Consider the following 24,373-nt stretch of genomic DNA (forward strand, 5'->3'; position numbering starts at 1 on the left):
TAAAGCCATACACGTGGCATGTGGGACATTAGAAAAATATTTAACATTTTTATGTTAATGCTAAATAATAAAAAATATTTATTTTGTAAATCTTATCATATGCAAAAGTAAAAATGTTTTTTTTAATATTTTTTATTATTTATATTATTTTTCTTTTTATTCTAAATTTTTTATGTCAGAATCATAGTATGTGATGATGTTTTTATCTTTTTTCTTAGGGTTTTAACTTGATTGTGATTCTAACTTTTTACTTGGTTAAAATCTTTAACTTTTTATTAACATAAAGTATATTTTTCATTAAAAAAATTGTATTTAACATTGTATATTAATTTTCTCTTAATTAATTTTTCTTGTATTTGTTAAAATGCATACATCCTTAAGAAAAATGCAAACATTCTTTAATACGGTCTAATGGAACCCTAGTTGGCCACCAAAAAAATGCACATATTTTTGTAAAAAAATGTATATACCTTTTTTTAAATAAAAAAAAAATTATATGTATCTTTCTTAAAAATGTTTGTCCAAATCAATCACATTTTGGGGTGGGCGAAGACCTCAAATCCATTGTCAAGGTTCATCAAATGAATATTTAGGCCCAATTAGGGCCTAATGGAATCTCAGTTTGCTTCCAAAAAACATGTATTTTTGTAAGGATTGTACGTATTTTTTCTTAACGATGTACATGGGGTTCCAAATCACATTTTGGGGTGGGAGAATGACTCAAATCCATTTCCAAGGTTCCTTAAATGAATATTTAGACCCAAAAAAAAGCCTAATGGGGTCTTGTTGGCTTCCAAAAAAATGTACATATTTTTTAGAAGAATGTACATATTTTTTCATAAGGATGGATAATATACATAGGGTTGAAAATCACATTTCAAGGTGGGAAAATACCTTAAATCCATTCCCAAGGCTGTCCGAATAAATATTTAAACCCAAATGAGGCCTAATGGGGTCTTAAATGGCCTCACAAAAAATGTACACATTTTTATAAAGAATGTACGTACTTTTTTAAAGGCATGTATGTGGGATTCCAAATAGCATTTCGGGATGGGGAAAAACCTATATATTGCTTTGGGGACCCTCGGAAAATGATTTGAAGTATTACCCCACGCCAAAATGGACTTTGAAACCTCACATACATCCTTAAAAAAAAACACATTTTTCACAAAAATGCATACATTTTTTCCAAGAGTAATCAAGAATCCTATCACCCTTATTATGACCTACATATTCTTTTGGGGGCCCTCAAAAAGTAATTTAAGGCATTCCCTTACCCCGAAATGGACTTTGGAACTTCAAGACATCCTTAGGAAAAATAAGTACATTCTTTCCATGGGGAACCTAAACCCCAATAACCCTTATTATGACTTATATATTCCTTTGGAGACCCTCAAGAAGTGATTTGAGATGTTACCCTAACACAAAAGGGACTTTGGAACCCTACATGTATCCTTAAGAAAAATAAGTACATTTTCACAAAAATACGTAGATTTTCTCTAAGATGAACTAGGACCCCTATCACCCTTATTATGACCTATATATTCCTTTGGGGATTCTCAAGAAGTAATTTGAGGTGTTCTCCCACTCTGAAATAGACTTTGCAACCCCATGAACATTCTTAAAAAAAATAAGTACATCCTTAAGAAAAATAAATACATTCTTAAAAAAAAAAAAAATAAGTACATTCTTTCCAAGGGGAACCCAAACCCTAATCACTTTTATTATGACTTATACATTACTTTGAGGACTCTAGGAAAGTTATTTGAGGTGTTATCCTATTTCAAAATATACTTTGAAATCTCACGTACATCCTTAAAAAAAATAAGTACAGTCTTAAAAAAAAAAAAAAAAAAAGTCAATTCTTCACAAAAATATGTACATTTTTTCCAAGGGGGACTAGAACTCTAATCATGCTTATTGAGACTTATATATTCCGTTGGAGACCCTCAAAAAGTGATTTGAGCCATTCTCCCACCTGTACATATTTAAGGAAAATAAGTACATCTTTCACAAAAATATGTACATTTTTTCCAAATCGAACCGGGAACCCTATTACCCATATTATGACCTATATATTCCTCTAGGGACATTCGGGAGGAACCCTAGTACATTCTTAAGAAAAATAAATACATTATTTTTAAATGGAACCCTAATAACCCCTATTATGACTTATATATTACTTTCAAGACCCTTAGGAAATGATTTGAGGTGTTTTCCTATCCCGAAATGGATTTTGGAACTTCATGTATATTCTTAAAAATAATAATAAGTACATTCTTAAAAAAAAAAAAATACATACATTTTCTCTAAGATGAACTGGGACCCTTGCCACCCTTATTATAACTTATATGTTCCTTTAGGGATTCTCAAGAAGTGATTTAAGGTGTTTCCCCACCTCAAAATAGACATTGGAGCTCCACATACATTCTTAAGAAAAATAAGTACATCCTTAAGAAAAATAAGTACATTTTTTCCAAGGGGAACCCGAACCCTAATCACATTTATCATGACTTACATATTTCTTTGGGATCTCTAGGGAAATGATTTGAGTTGTTCTCCCACTTCAAAATAGACTTTGGAACCTCATGTACATTCTTAAGAAAAATAAAGATATTTTTCACAAAAATAAGTACATTTTTTTCATGGAGTATTAAGACCCCAATCACTCTTATTATGACCTATATATTCCTTTGGGGACCCTCAGGAAGTGATTTAATGTGTTTCCCCACCCAAAAAAAGACTTTGGAACCCCATGTACATTTATTTCGAAGTGGCCTCAAATGAATATTTAGATCATAATAAGAGTGATCAAGACTTTTGTTCCATTTGGAAAAAAATGTACATATTTTTGTAAAAAATGTACGTTTCTTTTTTTTCTTTTTTTTTAAGAATGCATACATTTTTCTTAAAGATGTACATGGGGTTCCAAAGTCTATTTCATGGTGGGGGAACGCCTCAAATCATTTTCCAAGGATCCACAAAGGAATATGTAGGTCATAATAAGGGTGATAGGGGACTCAATTCCTATTAGAGAAAACTTACATAGTTTTGTAAAAGATATACTTATTTTTCTTTAAAATATAATTATTTTTTAAAATGATATACGTGGGGTTCTAAAGTCCCTTTCGGGGTAGGGGAACACCTCAAACCACTTCGCAAAGGTTCCCAAAGGAATCCAATCATAATAAGGGTTATTGGGGTTCAGGTTTCCCTTGGAAAGAATGTACTTATTTTTCTTAAGAATGTTTTTTTTTTAAAGATGTACGTGGCATTTGAAAGTCCATTTTGTAGTTGGGGAAGGCCTCTAATCACCTTCCAAGAGTGCCCAAAGGAACATATAAGTCATAATAAGAGTTATTGGGGTCTTGGTTCTTCTTTGAAAAAATGTACGTATTTTTGTGAATAATGTACTTATTTCTTCTTGAGAATGTATGTGAGGTTTCAAAGTTCATTTTGGGGTAGGGTAAAGCCTCAAATCACTTATTGAGGGTCCTTAAAGAAATATATAGGTCAGAATAAGGGTGAATGGGGTCTGGGGTCTGGGGTCTGGGTTCCCTAAAAATGTATGTTTTTTTTTTTTTTTTTAAGATGTACATGGGGTTCCAAATTTAATTGCAAGGTGGGGAAAAGTCTCAAGTCCCCCAAATGACTATTTAGGACATAAAAAGAGTGATTGGGTCATAATTCACCCTAAAAAGAATGAACATATTTTTCTTAAGGATGTATGTGAGGTTCAAAATTTGATTTTGAGGTAGGGTAGGGTTGCAAATTACTCCCCAAGGTCCCCTACATGACTATTTAAGACATAATAAGGGTGATTAAGGTCTAGATACACCGTAAAAAAAATGTATGTATTTTTTATGATGAATGAACGTATTTTGATGAATGTATGTATTTTTCTTAAAAATATACATGAAGTTTGAAATTAGATTTAGTGATAGGATCATCTAAATTTTAATATTCTTTAAATATTATATTTCATGAAGGTGTATGATGAACTTTGTTAATATATTACTTCTAAATTTATATTGAGATCATCAATTATATTAAATAAAAATATATTATGCAATATAAAAAAAAATTAATCATATATCGAACATAAAAAATTTAGAAGTTATATTTAACATGTATTTTAATTATTGCTATGAGATTATAACAAATATGCATGAGTTGTAAAATTCAAAAAAATAATAACAAAAAGAAATTTCACAACAAGAAATATAATTTATAGATTATATAAAAAAATGAAATAAAATCAAGTATATATGATTTTTTAATCATAAAAAATAACAAAAGTACTTGTTTTTCAATAAATAAATAAAAACCTTAATTGTTATCTTTTTACTGTATATACTTTTTATTCTTAAAAATTATAAATTGAATACTAAAAAAACTAAAAAAAAATCAGTTCTTTGTCTATTGTATTTTAGGTTACATTTTATTTGTTCTCAATGATTATTTATTGTATGTTATCATTTTATGTTTAATGTGTTCAATAAAATGATTGAAACCAATAAATATAAAAATATGAAAGATTAAAAAATTGAAATTAAAAAATTTTGGAAGGAAAATTATCGTGGTTGGAAGGAAAAAAAATCATGTTAAATGATAAAGAAGGAAATTCGATATTAAAAGTGAAAATGATTGTTAGGAGTTGTGATTCTTTGAAACGTGAAAGTTAGAATTTTTAAAAGCCTGGTATTTTTTAATTGTGTATGGAGGCATGATTTTTCTTTTTATTTTATAAATTTAAAATGATAAAAAAAATTAATTTTTTTTAAATAATATAAATATTATATAAGGCATTTTAATTACTCTTGAAGTATTTTATTACAGCATATAATTAATTAACTATATAAAAATACGAAAGAGTGATTATTTTGCTATCGTTTTAGCACTTATATTTGCACTTTCTATTTTTCTTATATTAATAAAAAAAAAATATTTAGTAGCTTATTCTATCTTAGTTATGAAAAATTTAAAGGGATAAGGAAATTTTCTGAAATTGTTTCATTTTTTAAAATTAATAAAATAGGAATCATTTGGTTTTTGGACAGGTCAACCATGCTATCATACGTGTCAGACGACCAAGAGGGAAGACCCAGATGATCTATTAAAGCAAGTACCCCCTGGCGGCCTTCACGCCCAGCAGACAAGACTCAAGCAATAACCAAACCCCAAATCTCAATCCTTTCACCATGGCCACCGATCCAATTGCCGCAGGTCCCGTGGCAATGCCCGCTACAGCCTACCAGCCGTTACCAAACCCAATCACCGTCGTGGGGCAGCAATTCTGCGCGCAATACCCAGTGGATCTCGTCATCGTCAAGAAGGTGATGACCATATCGGACGGTAACTTCGCCGTCACTGACGTCAACGGCTCTGTCATCATCAAAGTCAAAGGCACTCTCCTGAGCCTCCGTGACCACCGTGTGTTGCTCGACGCCGCTGGCAAGCCGATCGTCTCTCTCCAAAGCAAGGTCCCATCAATTATTTCTTTGTTTTTCCTTCGTATAGGAACATTTTTTCTGCAAAATACGTGACAGTTTGATGTTAGTTATTGGTTGGTTTAGATGTTGTCGATGCATAGGAGGTGGAAAGTGTTTAGAGGAGAAAGCTCAGACCCCAAAGACCTACTGTTCAGTACAAAGTTGTCGTCCATCATTCAATTGAAGACAGCGCTGAATGTGTTCTTGGCAGCCAATACAAAAGAAGAGGTTTGTGATTTCAAGCTCAGGGGAAGCTGGTTCGATAGATCCTGCACTGTTTATGCTGGCAATTCTAATACGATCATTGCCAAAGTAAGATCAAAGACCATTTCAAGACAATTATTTTAATCTAACTGAATTTTCCCACCTTGTTTAAAGGATGGTTTGAATTTGAAATTATATCAAAATTCTTCCATTCCTAACAAAACATTTTGATGTTGAATCAATGAGTGGTGAATGTGAATGCAGATGCACAAGAAATACAACGTTCAAAGTGTTGTGCTTGGAAAAGACACTTTTGCTGTGACTGTGTATACCAACGTCGACTATGCCTTCATAGTTGCTCTTATCGTGATTTTGGAAGAGATTAACAAAGATTAAGATGATTGAAAGCCCCTTTCTATGTCCACCAAGGGGCTCTGTGCCTTGTCTGTTGGACTACGAGGTTTGGTGTATATGCGCCAAGAAGTCAAAGTAAATAATCCCGGGAACCGTACCCTTGGGAGGGCTCTTTATCCTGAAGTTTAATAAATGATATTCTCCATAAACCATCTGTTGGTTGTGCGCAATTGTTTGCTGATGTATTTGGTTTACGTATATATAATTGCTGGAAGAGAAAACATAAAGGGGAATAATTAATTTTCTCTTAATTAATTTTTCTTGTATTTGTTAAAATGCATACATTCTTTAATAGGGTCTAATGGAACATGGTTGCCCACCAAAAAAAATGTACATATTTTTGTGAAGAATACATATACCTTTTTTAAAATAAAAATAAAAAATGTACGTATCTTTCTTTAAAATGTATGTAGGGTTCCAAATCATAATTTAGGGTGGGCGAAAACCTTAAATTCATTGTCAAGATTACCCAAATGAATATTTAGACCCAAATAGGACCTAATGGGATCTCAATTGGCTTCCAAAAAGACATGTATTTTTGTAAGAAATATACATATTTTTTTCAAGGATGTACATAGGGTTCCAAATTGTATTTCAGGGTAGGAGAATGACTCAAATCCATTTCCAAGGTTCCTTAAATGAATATTTAGACCCAAAAACAAGCCTAATGGGGTCTCATTGGCCTCCAAAAAATGTACATATTTTTGTGAAGAATGTACGTATTTTCATAAGGATGGATAATATACATAGGGTTGCAAATCACATTTCAAGGTGGGAAAACACCTCAAATCCATTCCCAAGGCTCTCCAAATAAACATTTTAACCCAAATGGGCCTAATGGAGTCTCGATTGGCCTCACAAAAAATATACACATTTTTGTAAATAATGTACGTACTTTTCTTAAGCATATACGTAGGATTCCAAATCGCATTTCAAAGTGGGGGAAGACCTATATATTCTTCTAGGGACATTAAGAAAGTTATTTGAAGCATTCCCCCACACCAAAATGGACTTTGGAACCTCATATACATCCTTAAAAAATAATAATAATAAGTACATTTTTCTCAAAATTAAAATACATACATTTTTTTCCAAGAGTAATTGGGAATCCTATCACCCTTATTATGACCTATATATTCATTTGAAGACCCTCGAGAAGTAATTTAAGGCATTCCCTCACCTTGAAATGAACTTTGGAACCTCATGTACATCTTTAAGAAAAAGTATATTCTTAAAAAAATAAATACATCTTTCCAAGGGGAACCGAACCTTAATAACCCTTATTATGACTTATATATTCCTTTGTGGACCCTAACCCAAAAGGGACTTTGGAACCTTAGGTATATCCTTAAGAAAAATAAGTACATTCTTCACAAAAATAAGTACATTTTCTCTAAGAGGAACTAAGACCCTATCTGCCTTATTATGACTTATATATTCCTTTGGGGATTCTCAAGAAGTGATTTGAGGTGTTCCCCCACTCTGAAATGGACTTTGGAACCCCATGAACATTCTTAAGAAAAATAAGTACATTCTTTCTAAGGGGAATCCAAACCCTAATCACCCTTATTATGACTTATACATTACTTTAGGGACCATAGGAAAGTTATTTGAGGTGTTCTCCCACTTTGAAATGGACTTTGGAACCTCACGTACATCTCTAAAAAAAATAAGTACATTCTTAAGAAAAACAAGTCAATTCTTTACAAAAATATGTACATTTTTTCCAAGGGGAACTAGAACACTAATCATGCTTATTAAGACCTACATGTTCCTTTGGGGACCCTCGAAAAGTGATTTAAGGTATTCTCCCATCTGTACATATTTAAGAAAAATAAGTACATTTTTCACAAAAATACATACATTTTTTCCAAGGGGAGTCGAGAGCCCTATCACCCATATTATGAACTATATATTCCTTTGGGGACACTTGAGAAATAATTTGAAGCATTCCCTCACTCTGAAATGAACTTTGGAACCCCAGTATATTTTTAAGAAAAATAAGTACATCCTTACAAAAAATAAGTACATTCTTTTCAAAGGGAACCCAGACCCTAATAACCCTTAGTATGACTTATATATTACTTTCAAGACCCATAGGAAATGATTTGAGGCATTTCCCCACCCTGAAATGGATTTTGGAACCCCATGTATATTCTTAAAAAAAAATAAGTACATTCTTAAAAAAAAATACATATATTTTCTCTAAGATGAACTGGGACCCTTATCACCCTTATTATAACCTATATATTCCTTTTGGGATTCTCATGAAGTGATTTGAGGTGTTCCCCTACCTCAAAATGGACATTGGAACTCCACATACATTCTTAAGAAAAATAAGTACATCCCTAAGAAAAATAAGTACATTTTTTCCAAGGGGTCGAACCCTAATCACCCTTATGATGACATATATTTCTTTGGGGACTCTAGGAAAGTGATTTGAGTCGTTCTCCCACTTCAAAATGGATTTTGGAAGCCCATGTACATCTCTAAGAAAAATAAGGATATTCTTCACAAAAATAAGTACATTTTTCTCATAGAGTACTAGGACCCCAGTCACTCTTATTATGACCTATATATTCCTTTGGGAACCCTCGGGAAGCGATTTAATATGTTCCCCCACCTAGAAAAGGACTTTAGAACCCTATGTACATTTGTTCTGAAGTGGCCCCAAATGAATATTTAGATCATAATAAGGATGATCCAAACTCTTATTACATTTGGAAAAAAATGTACATATTTTTGTGAAGAATGTACATTTTTTTTTTTTAAGAATGTATACATTTTTCTTAAGGATATACATGGGATTCCAAAGTCTATTTCAGGGTAGGGGAACACCTCAAATCACTTCCCAAGGATCTGCAAATGAATATGTAGGTCATAACAAGGGTGATGGGGGACTCAACTCCTCTAAGAGAAAAATTACATTAATTTGCAAAGAATATATTTATTTTTCTTTAAAATGTAATTATTTTTAAGGATATACATGGGGTTCCAAAGTCCATTTCAAGGTAAGGGAACGCCTCAAATCACTTCCCAAGGGTCCCCAAATGAATTTATAAGTCATAATAAGGGTTATTAGGGTTCGGGTTTTCCTTTGACAGAATGTATTTATTTCTTTTAAAGATGTAAGTGGGGTTTGAAAGTCCATTTTGTAGTTGGAGAAGACCTCTAATCACTTTTCAAGAGTCTCCAAATGAACATATAAGTCATAATAAGAGTGATAGGGTTCCTGGTTCCCTTTGTAAAAAATGTATATATTTTTGTGAAAAATGTATATATTTTTGTGAAAAATGTACTTATTTTTCTTAAGGATATATGTGGGATTTCAAAATCTTTTTTAGGATGGGGGAATGCCTCAAATCACTGCCGAAGGGTCCCTAAATGAATATGTAAGTCATAATAAGAGTGATTGGGGTCCTAGCTCCCCTTTGAAAAAATGTATGTATTTTATGAAGAATATACTTATTTTTTCTTAAGAATGTATGTGAGGTTCCAAAGTTCATTTTGGGGTAGGGTAAAGCCTCAAATCACTTATCAAGAATCCCTAAAGAAATATATTGGTCAGAATAAGGGGTGAATGTGGTTTAGGTTCCTCTTGAAAATAATGTACTTATTTTTCTTAAGGATGTGTGTGAAGTTCGAAAGTTCATTTGGTATTGGGGGAATGCCTCAAACCACTCCCCATGGGTCCTAAAAGAAATATATAGGTCATAATAAAGGTGATTGAGGTCCTAGTTTCCCTCAGAAAAAATGTACATATTTTTATGAAAATTGTACTTATTTTTCTTGAGGATGTACATAGGGTTCCAAAGTCCTTTTTAGGGTGGGGGAATGCCTCAATCACTTCCCAAGGGTCCTATATAAGTCATAATAAGGGTGATTGGGGTCCTAATTCCCCTTAGAAAAAATGTACATATTTTTGTAAAAAATGTACTTTTTTTTTTTTAAGACTGTACATGTTTTTCTTTAGAATGTATGCGGGGTTTAAAATTTGATTTCAGAATGAGGAAAGGTTACAAATCACTTCCCAAAGTCCCTCAATTAACTATTTAGGACATAATAAGGGTCATTGGGGTTTCGATTTGCCCTAAAAAGAATGTACACATTTTTCTTAAGAATGTACATATATTTCTTAAGGATGTACATGGGGTTCGAATTTGGATTTCAGGGTGGGGTAAGGTAATAAATCACTTCCCAAAGTCCTCAAATTTGTATTTGGGTTATAATAAAGATGACTGGGGTCCTAGTTTGCCCTAAAAAAAATATACATATTTTTCTTAATGTACATTAGGTTTGAAATTTTTATTTCAAGGTGCGTCAAGCTTGCAAATAACTGGTTAAGGTCTCCCACATGACTATTTATGATATAACAAGGGTGATTGAGGTCCTGATTCACTATATAAAGAATGTGCATATTTTTCTTAAGGATGTATGTGGGGTTCAAAATTCGATTTCAAGGTGGGGTATAGTCGCAAATCACCCCCCAAAGTCTCCTAAATTACTGGGTAGGACATAATAAGGTCAATTGAGGTCTTGATTTGCCTTAAACAATGTACGCATTTTTGTGAAGATTGTACGTACTTTCGTGAATAATGTACATGAGATACCAAATTTGATTTCAGGGTGAAGGAAGGTTGCTAATCACTCCCCGATGTCCCCTAAATGACTATTTAGGATATATATATATATATATATATATTTCTTTGCCTCAAATTGCTTCCCAAGGTCCCCAAATGACTATTTAGGACATAATAAGAGTGATTGGGTCCTAATTCACCCTAAAAAGAATGAATGTATTTTTCTTAAGGATGTATGTGAGGTTCGAAATTTGATTTCGAGGTAGGATAGAGTCGCAAATTACTCCCCCAAGGTCCCCTAAATGACTATTTAGGACATAATAAGGGTTATTAAGGTTCAGATTTGCCATAAAAATGTATGTATTTTTTATGAAGAACATACGTATTTTGATGAAGAATGTATGTATTTTCCTTAAGAATGTATATGAAGTTTGAAATTAGATTTAGTGGCAAGATCATCTAAAATTTAATATTCTTTGAATATTTTATTTCATGTAGCCGCATGATGAACTTTATTAATATATTACTTCTAAATTTATATTGAAATCATCAATTATATTAAATAAAAATATATTGTATAACATAAAAATAAAAAATAAAAATCTTTAGCCATATATCAAACATAAAAAATTTAAAAGTTATATCTAATATGTATTTTAATTATTGCTATGAGATTATGACAAATATCCGTAACTTGTAAAATTCAAAAATAATAATAATAAAAAGAAATTTCACAACAAGAAATATGATTTATAGATTATATAAAAAATCGAGGAAATTAAAAAAAAAATTAATCATAAAAAAAATAACAAAAGTTCTTGTTTTCTAATAAAAAAAATAATTATTATCTTTTTATTGTAGAGTATTTATATACTCTTCTATTCTTAAAAATTATAAGTTGAATACTAAAAAACCTATAAAAAAAATTCAACTTTTTGTCTATTGTATTTTAGGTTATCTTTTATTTGTTCTCAATTGAAATTAAAAAAAAAAGTTTTAGAAGGAAAATTGTGGTGGTTGGAGGGGAAAAATATTGTTAAATGATATAAAAAGTGAAAGTGTCGAGGAGGAGTTGTGATTCTTTGATTTTTTTATTTTTTATTTTAATTAAAAAGATGATACCTTCTTTAATGTTTTGTCACATCAAAAAGGGTAATGGTAGAATTCTTATCATGAATATTATCTAAGTGCACGTTGAAAGAATAATTTTACCTATTGTATATTTGATATAAAATGTGAAAGTTACAACTCTTAAAAGCCTCTTTTTTTTTTTTTATTGGTGTATGGAAGTATGATTTTTTCTTTTATTTTATAAATTTAAAATAATAAAAAAATTAATTTTTTTTAAATAATATAAATATTATATAAGGTATTTAAATTACTCTTGAAGTATTTTATTACTACATATAATTAATTAACTATATAAAAATATGAAAGAGTGATTATTTTGCTATCGTTTTAGCACTTATATTTGCACTTTCTATTTTTGTTATATTAATAAAAAACATTTAGTGGCTTATTCTATCTTAATTATAAAAAATTTAGGGAGAATTATGTTTTGGGGGTAGATGGGCCCCCAAATTAACAAAAGGTCCATGTAACTCTTCAAATTGAGCCCAAGATCCAATGAAAGTATGGAAATTGAGTTGAAGGATATCATCCTTCAGTATTTCCAAAAATGTCCTTTGTTGATTTTGAGAAAAAAAAAATTAATATTTTTGAAAAATACTTTTATTTAATTTAATATTTTTGATTTAATTTAATATTTTTAAAAAATATTTTTATGTAATTTAATATTTTTTAAAATACTTTTATTTAATTTAATATTTTTTAAAAATAAATTTATTTAATTTAATATTTAAAAAATATTTAATTTAATATTTTTTTAAATACTTTAATTTAATTTAATATTTTTGAAAAAAAATTAATTTAATATTTTTGAAAAAAATTATTTAATTTAATATTTTTGAAAACTACTTTTATTTAATTTAGTATTTTTGAAAAAAAATATTGAAAAAAAATTATTTAACTTAATTTTATAAAATATTTTATATGTGTTCTTAAAGGGTATATTTGTCCGTTACTATTTCATATCCTTCAACTCAATTTGAAGAATTATATGGATTTTTTGTTAATTTGGGGGTCCATCTACCTGCAAAAGATAATTCTCTAAAAAATTTAAAGGGATAAGGAAATTTTATGAAATTGTTTCGTTTTTTAGAAATAGATAAATAGGAATCATTTGGTTTTGGACAGCTAACCATGCACGCGTGTCAGACGGCCAAGAGGGAATAACCAGATGTTCTACTAAAGCAAGTACCCCTGACCTTCACGCCCAGCAGACAAGACTCGAGCAATAACCAAACCCTAAATCTCAATCCTTTCACCATGGCCACCGATCCAACCGCCGCAGGTCCCGTGACAGTGCCCGCTGCAGCCTACCAGCCGTTACCAAACCCAATGACCGTCGTGGGGCCGCAATTCTGCGCGCAATACCCAGTGGATCTCGTCATCGTCAAGAAGATGATGACCATATCGGACGGTAACTTCGCCGTCACTGACGTCAATGGCTCTGTCATCTTCAAAGTCAAAGGCACTCTCCTGAGCCTCCGTGACCACCGTGTGTTGCTCGACGCCGCTGGCAAGCCGATCGTCTCTCTCCAAAGCAAGGTCCCATCAATTATTTCTTTGTTTTTCCTTCGTATAGGAACATTTTTTCTGCAAAATACGTGACGGTTTGATGTTAGTTACTGGTTGATTCAGATGTTGTCGATGCATAGGAGGTGGCAAGTGTTTAGAGGAGAAAGCTCAGACCCCAAAGATCTACTGTTCAGTACAAAGCTGTCGTCCATCATTCAATTGAAAACAGGGCTAGATGTGTTCTTGGCAGCCAATACAAAAGAAGAGATCTGTGATTTCAAGCTGAAGGGAAGCTGGTTCGATAGATCCTGCACTGTTTATGCTGGCAATTCTAATACGATCATTGCCCAAGTAAGATCAAAGATCATTTCAAGACAATATTATTTTAATCTAACTAATTTTCCCCCCTTTTTTAAAGGATGGTTTGAATTTGAAATCATATCAAAGTTCTTCCATTCCTAACACAACATTTGATGTTGAATCAATGAGTGGTGAATGTGAATGCAGATGCACAAGAAACACAACGTTCAAAGTGTTGTGCTTGGAAAAGACACTTTTGCTGTGACTGTGTATCCCAACGTCGACTATGCCTTCATAGTTGCTCTTATCGTGATTTTGGACGAGATTAACGACGATAAAAAGGATTGAAAGCCCCTTTCTATGCCAAGGGGCTGTGTGTCTTTCTAGTCTGTTGGACTACTAGGTTTGGTGTATATGCGCTAAGAAGTCAAAAGTAAATAATCCCAGGATCCTCTGGAGGGCTCTTTATCCTGAAGTTTAATAAATGATATTCTCCATAAACCATCTGTTGGCTGTGCGCAAGGTTTACGTATATATTATTGCTCGGAGAGAAAACCATCTTCAAAATTTATTTGATTAATTTGTTTCTGTAATAGAGAATGGTATGCTGACGTGTTGAATTATTGTTCTCTTAAACAATCCTATTCTTTGAATATCCTCCCCGGGTATGCTGGGGCATGGATTAGAAGGAGGATTAGCTATGTTTTAGCAGCATTTTATGTAAGACCAGGTCGTCGCACCCGCAATAGGGGTGACTCCGTCCCAGTGTTTTTGGACAGGCTTGGAGATAGGTCCATCCAACTTTCACCTATTTTGCATCATAGTGTAAGGACTGGGCCTCGGTGGAGAAGTTTTGGTCAGATCCCAGAAGCCCAACCTCAAGTTTTTCTTACTTGATGTTGGCCCAGCACGATGACCGTCATTCTTGACTCTTGCCATCAACGTCAAGAAATGAGCACTTTACGAGAGAACCAGAAAAGGATAAAAGGCCCCTTCTTAAAGCTAATTTGCCTTGGCAGCAGATGGAGAATGATGGGTATTTCCACTGAGGGCCTGCCATCAAAGTAGTGGGTGGGGCTGATAGGGATATGCATTATGATTCGTGATACATGTTTATCCCTATTCGGATTCGTTATACCGACATACAATCATATGTTTCTGAACCAAGATCAACTGCCCAAACGCCACTCCCTCTACACCTGAGTCAAAGGACTCAAGGCAATGGTGAGAAAGAGAAGTGGAAATCACTATTATGGAGCACTTGGGTGGGGCCTGTTCATGCAATAATTCGTCCTTCGGGATGTAATGCCGCTGCCACTTTTGCTCCTCCAAGCCTGGCCTATGGTACTCGTTATGGATGAGCAATAATACGGATAATACAGATTTTGCGACCATAGGGAATTTTAGAGATCTGTATATATCCTTCAATTTGGTGGTCTTGTGATTTCCCAGTTTTAAGGGTCCCACAAATCTTGAGAAAAACCCAACAACTTCTATAGACCTTATGATTTTATCATGTGTTGGGCTAATAATTATTACTTTAAAAGCTTAAATTTTTAGGGAAGAGATTTAATTCAGTCAGCTAACATCCCTTTCATAGTATGAACCATATTCTTTCGAAAGTTTATTAATTGATCGTCTTTTTTCCATGGGATGAACCAGATTCTTTCAAAAGTTTGATTCTTGTTCCTCTTTGTGAAAGCTCAAAGCCGAAGAAGATGCTCATCTTTTGACGGGTGCACGGCTACTTACCACAATTTTTAATTTGCATGTCTCACAAAAATTGAGGTCAACTAGGCAAAAAATAAAATAAAAATAAAAATAAAAGTTTTTGAGAATGATTTTTAAAATTTATTTTTTAATATTTTGTAGAACAAAAATTTATTTAAAAATTAATGAAAATAATTAAAAATAAAAAAATAATAATTTTTTAAGACATCTTATTTTATATTATTAAGAATTACAAAATATAAAATAGTTTTTTATTATCAAACACATTTTCTTGAGTTTTTTTAATTCTCAAAAACATAAAAGCAAGATATTAGTGTCAAACTCCCATAACAACCATGAAAATGAGATTCCCCATTTTCAAATCTTATTCTCTTCCAAGTATAGCCCCAGCGACACAAAACATCAAAAGGAAAAGTTCCATTTTTGAGAAGGGGGAGCTAGGGGGGTTTGGGGAGGAAAAAAGAGCTCCCTCCACCTTGTATTCTTCAATGCCCTAGAGCTGTGACTTTGATCCTAGGATTCCCTCACAAAACGGTGTCGCAGACAGAGGCAAAGAAGGTTAAAAACTTTTTAATTGAAAAGACCATGCTCGTGGCCTCTTTTTGTGTGTGGATTATGCTTGAAAAGTGGAAGTTGTCAGAGGCAGGGGGAAGAGTGGATAAAGAGCAAGTAGGAATTGAAAGACAACAGGTGACAGGGTGCCGAAGAAGATTTTATAATTTGGAATTTTTATCAGCGATGATGGCACTGCTCAAGTCAAAAGTATGTATTTCCAACTACTCATTGAGGCCCCATCGCTTCCCATTATTATAGTGTGGAACCAATTTGGAGAAACCACCTTTTCATCCTTCTTTCCAACATATCATTATCATTTCTGGTATTTTATAACAATAGCAAACCTCTGCTTCTGCAGGGTATTGTAATGTTGAGCGTAGTGTCACCCTCACAAGCTTGATTTTTATAGTTTTGCCGGTGGAATTTTAATTCTTTCCCTGCTTTTGTTCTTGGGCTCTCAATGCATATGATTTGGGGTGGTGGCTAGAATTAAATATGGCTCGAATGATGCCATGGGAGCCCTGGTTGTGGGGCATCGTGAGGACTTTTCCATAAATCATGGTTCGAAATGTGGTGTCCTGTGTCATTTGGTCAAATTATGTGTTTCAATCATTCAAATTAGGTGCCCTCAAGAGTCCAGGTTCGGCCGTTTTTGAAGCTTTGACTCAAGAAAATGTGAGAAAATTCTTAGAAAGAACTCAGAGAAGATAAGCTCAATCTCCTTTTTTTCATTTAGCTAAAATATGAAACAGTTCAATCAGTCGGGTTAATCGGACAAAAACTTCCTAACTTTGAAGAATTAAATTTAAGGCACTTGCTAAATAAATACTATGATGGAAATATATATAATTAGCTTTTTGATTTATCCTTTATGCAAAGATTAAGAAAGTTTAGGATGGGATTCGTCTATACACACTTTAAAAACCCCAACCCCACCTGGCACTTATGATCAATGATTGTTACTTAACATAGAATACCCTCATATGCTTGGAAACCATACCTCTATTTCATAATTTTTTTTGGCATCTTCTTCCCTCTAATTAATTCTCTTTTCTTACCATCAAAATTATAGCATAAAATCCTCTTATTTGTTCAAATTTCAAAATTAGGACCTGTTAGTAATCGTGTAGCATTTGATTTCTACATTGAGTAATAAAGTTATATTTAAATAATTTGGACAGTAATTCAAGGAGACTATCATTTTCTAGCACCTAGTGAATAAATTGAAACATGAGACGGTCCATGTGATAAAGCTATAACCCTATGGAAAACGGACAAAGCCGCCCGATAAGGACACGTAACATGAAATCTCATCATCCTAAAGCCCGGACCTAAGCCAGAAAATCGTTGTAAAAGTTAATATTAATCGGATAGAAAAAGAAAAAAATTGTCTAAAGATTTACTGGAAAACCAATCCCACTCGCCGCCCTATATTAAAGCAGCACACTCGCCCATCATAGAGCCCCACTCGGGGAGAGAAACTTTTAGGTAAAGCCGCGTGGCGGTACAGTGGTTGAATAAAAACGAGCGAGTAGGACCACGAGGACACGAGAGAGAAAGAAAGGGAAAAAGAAAGAAATTTCCGGGAAAAGGAAAGAGACGAGAGGGGAGCGATTGAGTGGTGGAACGAAGAATAGAGAGAGTCGCACTTTTCAAGGGTTTCTGAATTTTCGATCCGTCCAAACATTAATGGCGATGTTTCTTCTCAGGAAAATAAGTGTTCGGGCTGCGTAGAGGATTTAATTTTTTTTTTTTCTCTGAAGACAAACAAACTTTCTGTTATCTCTGTTCTTGTTTGTTTTTTTTTTCTTTTAATCTTGTAGTCGCAGAAGGGGAAAGGTAGGGTGAGAGATGTCGTCTCCGTTTTCTTCTTCTTCTTCTTCTTCTTCTTCAGCTACTGTGCGAGTCGAGAAGGCGACCAGCGACCTTCTCATCGGTCCTGATTGGACTATGAACATCGATATTTGTGATACGATCAATTCTAATCATTGGTACGCTATTTAGTTTTAAGCTTCAATATGTATGAGTTGACTTATTGTTTTTGTGTTTCTTTCTTTCTTTTTTCATTTTAGGGTTTCTGTTTTATCCAAAAGAAGGAGATGTTTGTGTTTGATGATATCTTTATTTTTTCAATCTGAAACGATTACTTGTTGGTTTTTTTTGTGATTTACTTATTTATTTTTTAATTTTTTTGTTTTTCGTAATATGTTTGTATGTTATAATATGAAGCTCTCTGTAGGCTTATGAAGTAGGAAAACGGAATTTAGTTTTCCCCTCGAATTGGTAGATGAGATAGTTGGGGAAAAAAATGAGAAAAATTGAACTCTATGCTTTATGTTGGTTTGGTTTGTGAAAAGTCAAAAGTCTCTGTCGCCGGTGCTAACTAATTGACTCATTTATTAGCTTTAGAAAAATAAGAAAAAAAATTAAGATTTCATGGGATATGGAGTTATTGGTGAGCTTTCGTTTTAGTTGTGCCTCCTTTGTTTGAAATTTTTTTAGCAGCATGTTAATTTCTAAAAACTGAAAGTAAAATAAAATATTTTCTGGTTTGTTAATGAGTTTATGTTGAATCCCTCAGGCAGGCTAAAGAGGTGGTTAAAGCTGTGAAAAGAAGATTGCAGCATAAGAATCCTAAAGTTCAACTACTCGCATTGACGGTACTGTTAATTGGAACATGCTATCTTTCCATTTTGTTCACGCAAGTGAACTTGTGTTCTAGAAACAAATTAGACTGAATGCTTTTGATGTATTCTTACCACAATATCATTGTGCAAGATCATAGTATGTTATTGTTTTAGCTTCACGATTTATGATGCTGCTGTGCTGGGATTTGGCTTTAGATTTAGTTAATTTCATCACATGTACTTTGCAGCTTGTGGAAACCATGGTGAAGAACTGCGGCGATTATGTCCATTTTCAAATTACTGAGAGGGCTATTCTACAGGAAATGATAAAAATTGTGAAGAAAAAGGTAAAAATTCTGCAACAGTTTTTGTAATTACTTCAACATTAGATGTATGATTACTCTGATTCAAACTTTTATAGGTCTTAGTTTCCATTGGAGTCCTTTGTTGCATTCTTTGGTTTCATCCATCATAAAAAAGCACTTGTTCTTGTTTATCATACCACAGGTATTGTTGGTGTGATGCTGTAAATTAGCAGTCTAATATCATAAATAAACCAAACTTACTAAAATGTTATATTAAGTATATTTACATCTATTGCAAATGGAATAATTTTTTTGTGCTTGAATTGCCAATGGTTATCTGGCCAAAAGTATCCTGTGACATCCCCTAGGAGTAGTTGAATGTCCAGAGGCATCATGAAGTAAAAAAGGGCAGCAGAGTTATGGAGACTCATTATAGATGATAAAAAAGGATGAAATAAAATTTCCAATTCCTCAAAAGGAAATCATTCGATTGGTTGGCTTTCTGGAATTGATGAGTACTATCTGTTTCCAATAACCTGTGGACTGATATACTTGAAATCATGTTTAAGTAGGGGTGGTCATGTTTGGCCCTCCTCAACTGGTAGCCTGGGAATTATTCATGGAAGGTCAGTATCGCTGCAACTGCCATGAAGGTGGAACCCAGTGGTGGATTTGACGAGACACCACTGAGTGACTCGCTTGGCTTTCCTGTAAATGATGGTTGTATTGGTCGTACCACATTGGAGGTAAAATGGGTCTCAATTGTTCTTTCATGAAAATTCTGAGTTTTCAATGACATGCATTGGTAATGGCCTGGTCTGTCCTACAGATATGTTTAAGTTATGCCCATTCTCAAATGATAGATTTTATCATTTACCTCTCTAATTCTCTTAAATGTGGATTTCATTTAAGGTTCTCTTACAGTTGAACAATTTTATGATGGAAATCTAATTTGTTTCTTAAATTTTTCTTAATAATTGTCAATTTCTGTTGTTATTTTGTTTTTTTTAAAAAAAAAAAACAAATTATGTGATGTTTCTTTAATTGCTCTTCTAGTTAACAACTTCCATCTCAACTTAAAACACAAACATTTGGTGGATGGATTTTTCAGGCTGATATGCAGGTGAGAGAGAAAATCTTGGCCCTGCTAGACTCTTGGCAAGAAGCATTTGGTGGGCCAGGAGGAAAACATCCTCAATATTATTGGGCATACGAGGAGCTAAGAGTAAGCATACATTCAATAATGTTCCATTCTTTTTACTTTATTATTTCTCTCTCCAGGTTGGAGATAAACAGTTGCTAGTGTGCCTGGGTTTGTTTGGATGGGTTTGACACCTTTTTCTTGTATCAGACTATGACATGATAAGCTAACATGATCCTTAATAAAACTAAAGTATTTTAGGTCATTGCCTGTTTGAAATTTGGCAGTGGGGGGACCATCTACTCTAATAAGCATTTGTTCAACCCACAACCACAAGATCAGTAATCAAATGTGACTTTTTTCTCCTTGTCATCATGCCAATTCAAGATGTATCTTTCAGATAATGGGACCATCTTGTTGTGTTAATTGTATTGAACACTGTCACATGTGATGTGCCTTGACAGATTTTTCATTCCCCCTTCTATTACTAAGCCTCTATGTTGATATTGAATAGGAAGGTTGTCTATATACATTTTTTTTTTTTATGGACAACAAGGTAATAATTGCTTTATGATCAATGGTTGTATTGATTCCAGCGTGCTGGAGTAGAATTTCCCAAGCGTTCATTAGATGCTGCTCCAATATTTACACCACCTGTTACCCATCCAATTGTAAGACATCCTCAATCAGGATACGGAATGCCGAGCAATTCTACCAGAAGGCTTGATGAAGCAATGGCATCAGAGATGGAAAGTGTCAGGTGGGGGTTTCACTTTGATCTACACTTCATTGGCTGCTCCTCTGTTGTTTGCTTTTGTTTTTTTGCTTCATTCTTTTCCTTGTTTTTTGGGTGGGCAGGGCTTCTGTTCTAATTTTGGTTTTAATATGTGTCTCACTTTATTGTTTGATATTCTCTCTTCTACCCTTTTAGTTTAGCAAGCATGGATTCCATGCAGGAGGTTATGCAGCTCCTAGCTGATATGCTGCAAGCTGTGGACCCAAGTGATCATCAGGTATGTGCAGTGCTGTTTAATGTCATTAACAAATTGTAAGTAAATTCTTGCTTAGTTGCCTATTGTTTGTTTAATGCTTGTAGGCTGTAAAAGATGAAGTGATAGTTGATCTTGTTAATCAATGCCGTGCTAACCAAAAAAGGCTGATGCAGATGCTAACTTCAACGGGGTAAGTGCTTTCAGATATCCTTCTCTTCACCACCCATTTGGCAAGGGTTCAGCTATTATACGTGTTTTGTTCTTATTACAATTCAGAGCTTAGGGCATTCAAGAAATCAATGTGTCTTTGCACATGTATGCATGTTCGTCTCTTTGAATGGTGCCATGTCATGTTCATTTCTTAGAATGTATTTCTGGTTTTGTGGCAGGGATGAGGAACTTCTTGGTCGAGGTCTTGAATTAAATGATGGCCTCCAAAGTTTGCTTGCAAAGCATGATGCTATCCTTTCTGGTTCCCCCTTGCCAAATCTGGTAACAAATTTCAGCCCTCAGCAGCCGGATATAGGTTCTTCCAGCCTCAAACCGGCTGAATTAAAAGAGACTCTCCCAAGATCAAATGCTGACCCCTCTACGCCAGTTGCTGCTGTGACAAAGGTCCAGGCTGAAGAAGAGGAAGATGAGGAAGATGATTTTGCACAGCTGGCCAGAAGGTAGCTCATGAATAACCAGTAGTTCATCTGATATTCCTCTAGGGATGGTAGAATTACCCTTTTTTGGTTTGTGCATGTCACAAACATTTACAACATGATGCAGTTCCATCACACAATATGATGATCTGAGATCATGCTAGAAAATATAGCCCTATCAGTTGATTGTAGGCATATTGTTACTTTAGCCTTAGATGGTTGGTAGATAATGAGGAGACTGCTGAAGACGTAGGTAGATGATAACTACTTTTGGCCTGGTGGATCACTATTGGAGCTATGTTACCAACTCATGGACATGTTCTTCTGACCCTTTGGTCTAGAATGACAGATTTAATCTGTTACAGTTTGTTTCTTAATCAATGCTCATTTTCTCCTATAAATGCAGGCACTCCAAAACCCGGGCCACACCTTCTCAGAGCACCTCTACTGGAACCAGTGATAGTACCAACATTACAACTTCAATCACACCAGCCAGCTCAACCTCTGATCCCAGCAATGCATTAGCTGTTGTTCCAGTATCTCCTGCACCAGTTAAGACCACAAAAGAGCAAGACATGATTGACCTTCTGAGTCTCACCTTATCAACAATATCAACCTCTCACGAGACACAACCTCCTTCATCAGCTTCTAACCCAAGCTTGCAGCAAGTGCCTGTTTCTACAACAACGCAGGAGTATCCTTATTCTTCTGCGGCTTATTCTGGAAATCAAGGACAGGTTCCCTACAGCAATTATGTTGTTCCTTGGGCCCAGCCTCAACAAACACAGTCTCAACCACAGCCTCAGCCACAACCACAGCCTCAAATTCAGCCTCGAACTCAATATCCACAGTACTCATATGGCTACCCCCCTCCTCCATGGGCTGCTACCCCTGGTTATTCTAACCAAAATCCTTCATCCTCTGGTTACATGTATTCAACTTTGCAAGTCAACACAAATACATCTTATATGCCAATGCAAGGGCCTAGACCATTGCAGCAGTATAATTCATTTTCCTCAAAAGGAAACAATGGGCTGGCGATGAATGGAGATGGACGGGTGCCTGGTCCTAGGAATCCTGTCCCTGCATCAGGAAACAAACCTTTTATTCCTTCATACAGATTATTTGAAGATCTTAATGTTCTTGGCAATACAGATGGAAGGCTGAAGATGACGAGTAGTGCATCTCCAAGCTTGTCGGGAACTTCAAGTCAAGGTATGGTGGGTGGAAGGAAATGAGTTCTTCAAATAATGAATGCTAGAGCTTGTGCAAACAGGACTTGATACATGTGAATATGGTGTATATCAGCTTCTTTTATAAACTTGGAATGTATTTAAAGTCCTTTATATTGATACAATCATAGGTTTTTCCATTGTCGTCTATCACCATCATTGTTGCCATCCATGTGTGGCTCCTGCCAGTGAATACTTGTTCTTTGAATTTGGCAGCCACGGTTGCCCTTGTTCCTAGGCCATGTTGCAGCCTTGTCTTACTCTATTGCCAAAGTTCTTAGATTGCAAATTGGATGAGCTTTATTGTGTGAGCATGCCTCTTGTATGACCTTTCAAGGAATGACTAGAATTCATGCTTTATTGCGTTGCTCACTAAAATTAAAGAACAAAGTTTTACCTCTTAATTTTTTGCTTATGTGATGTTTAGAAGGCTTTCTAAGCCAGCCTTTTAGGAGTGTCACGATATGCACAAGTGACAAAGCACACCAAACATAACTTTTTACAGGGTACAAACCCACCTAATTTTGTATTGATTCTCAAGTGACAAAAAAAAATAGTCAAATTAAATTGATAGACGGCATCACAAGCATAAAGTTTAATCCCAAATTCTTTTTTATTGTGCAGCACTTAGAAGCCCTTACAGCCAGCCCTCCACAAGCTGCACTAATAGCAACATAAAGTTTTAAAAATCGGATCGAAGTGGGATCAGAATTGGACTGATTAAACCAACGATCCAACGGGGCGAAGTTCAATCAATTTTTTTTTTTTTCCAACAACCCCTCCCACGTGACAGCCCTAGTTGCTACCTCCCACTGTCATCGGCATCGAGCTGTTGTCGCTGGCCATTGGTCAATCGGATGTCACTCCCCCACCTGCAGAACCCCCCCGCTGGAAAACACCCACTCCCTTCCCCTTCTTTATATTTTTGGTCCCCCTCTCCTCCCTTCCTTTTCGGATTTTTTTTATTTTTTACCACCATCTCATTATTATTATTATTATTTTACTTTATGATTTTTAAAACTTATGATTTTAATTTAAATTAATGAAAACATTATAATTTTAAATAATTTTTTTATTTTAAAATAAGTTTTTGATTTAAAAATAAATTTTCAATTTTCAATTTTTAAATTAAAATTATGGTTTTAATTTAAATTTCTAATTTGAAACTAATTTTCAAATAAAATTTAAATTTTAAAATAATTTATAAATTATATATTTATGATGTCATCGATTCAACCACGATTTCATCGTCGACCAATAAATCGTGAATTGGTATCGATCTAATTTTAAAAATATTACAAAAAAAATGAACTCTTTATAAGAAAATCTATGCTTAACTTATATTTGGCCTTTAAAGTAATTACAAGAAAATGGTTAAAGCTTTTTCTTAACAAGATTTTCACTACTTTTCTTTTCTTAGTGGATGTAGAGCATAATCATTCCACTATCATAATCCACATTCTAGGTGGTGCTTCAACCCATGGCTTAGGTCATTGTCCTAAGTCCTAGGAGT

General features: G+C 33.9%; 3 protein-coding genes across 3 annotated transcripts; all 3 read left to right on the plus strand.

Moving 5' to 3' along the window:
- Positions 1–5,133: 5,133 nt before the first annotated feature.
- On the plus strand, positions 5,134–6,259 carry LOC100249885 (protein LURP-one-related 10). The gene is made up of 3 exons (XM_002266759.4): positions 5,134–5,483; positions 5,577–5,804; positions 5,961–6,259. Exons 1-3 carry the CDS (start codon positions 5,202–5,204, stop codon positions 6,090–6,092), a joined length of 642 nt encoding a protein of 213 aa, XP_002266795.1. The 5' UTR covers positions 5,134–5,201; the 3' UTR covers positions 6,093–6,259.
- Positions 6,260–12,939: 6,680 nt separating this feature from the next.
- Positions 12,940–14,131, plus strand: LOC100244761 (protein LURP-one-related 10). Its single transcript, XM_002266921.4, has 3 exons — positions 12,940–13,360; positions 13,454–13,681; positions 13,838–14,131. Exons 1-3 carry the CDS (start codon positions 13,079–13,081, stop codon positions 13,976–13,978), a joined length of 651 nt encoding a protein of 216 aa, XP_002266957.1. The 5' UTR covers positions 12,940–13,078; the 3' UTR covers positions 13,979–14,131.
- A 3,251-nt stretch (positions 14,132–17,382) lies between these two features.
- LOC100267076 (TOM1-like protein 6) lies at positions 17,383–23,000 on the plus strand. The gene is made up of 9 exons (XM_002267111.4): positions 17,383–17,907; positions 18,498–18,576; positions 18,792–18,890; positions 19,960–20,073; positions 20,586–20,749; positions 20,921–21,002; positions 21,086–21,171; positions 21,371–21,652; positions 22,035–23,000. Exons 1-9 carry the CDS (start codon positions 17,768–17,770, stop codon positions 22,864–22,866), a joined length of 1,878 nt encoding a protein of 625 aa, XP_002267147.1. The 5' UTR covers positions 17,383–17,767; the 3' UTR covers positions 22,867–23,000.
- Positions 23,001–24,373: the final 1,373 nt, after the last annotated feature.

The sequence above is a fragment of the Vitis vinifera genome, chromosome 8, assembly GCF_030704535.1.
Source record: "Vitis vinifera cultivar Pinot Noir 40024 chromosome 8, ASM3070453v1".
NCBI classification, from domain to species: Eukaryota; Viridiplantae; Streptophyta; class Magnoliopsida; order Vitales; family Vitaceae; genus Vitis; species Vitis vinifera.

Excerpts from the sequence above, each read along its gene's own strand:
- LOC100244761 (XM_002266921.4), top strand. The coding sequence starts at position 13,079 with ATGGCCACCGATCCAACCGCCGCAGGTCCCGTGACAGTGCCCGCTGCA. Across the intron at positions 13,361-13,453 it reads TCGTCTCTCTCCAAAGCAAG|ATGTTGTCGATGCATAGGAG; the intron begins GTCCCATCAATT and ends TGGTTGATTCAG. Across the intron at positions 13,682-13,837 it reads CTAATACGATCATTGCCCAA|ATGCACAAGAAACACAACGT; the intron begins GTAAGATCAAAG and ends ATGTGAATGCAG.
- LOC100267076 (XM_002267111.4), top strand. The coding sequence starts at position 17,768 with ATGTCGTCTCCGTTTTCTTCTTCTTCTTCTTCTTCTTCTTCAGCTACT. Across the intron at positions 20,074-20,585 it reads GGGCATACGAGGAGCTAAGA|CGTGCTGGAGTAGAATTTCC; the intron begins GTAAGCATACAT and ends TATTGATTCCAG. Across the intron at positions 21,653-22,034 it reads TTTGCACAGCTGGCCAGAAG|GCACTCCAAAACCCGGGCCA; the intron begins GTAGCTCATGAA and ends CTATAAATGCAG.
- LOC100249885 (XM_002266759.4), top strand. The coding sequence starts at position 5,202 with ATGGCCACCGATCCAATTGCCGCAGGTCCCGTGGCAATGCCCGCTACA. Across the intron at positions 5,484-5,576 it reads TCGTCTCTCTCCAAAGCAAG|ATGTTGTCGATGCATAGGAG; the intron begins GTCCCATCAATT and ends TGGTTGGTTTAG. Across the intron at positions 5,805-5,960 it reads CTAATACGATCATTGCCAAA|ATGCACAAGAAATACAACGT; the intron begins GTAAGATCAAAG and ends ATGTGAATGCAG.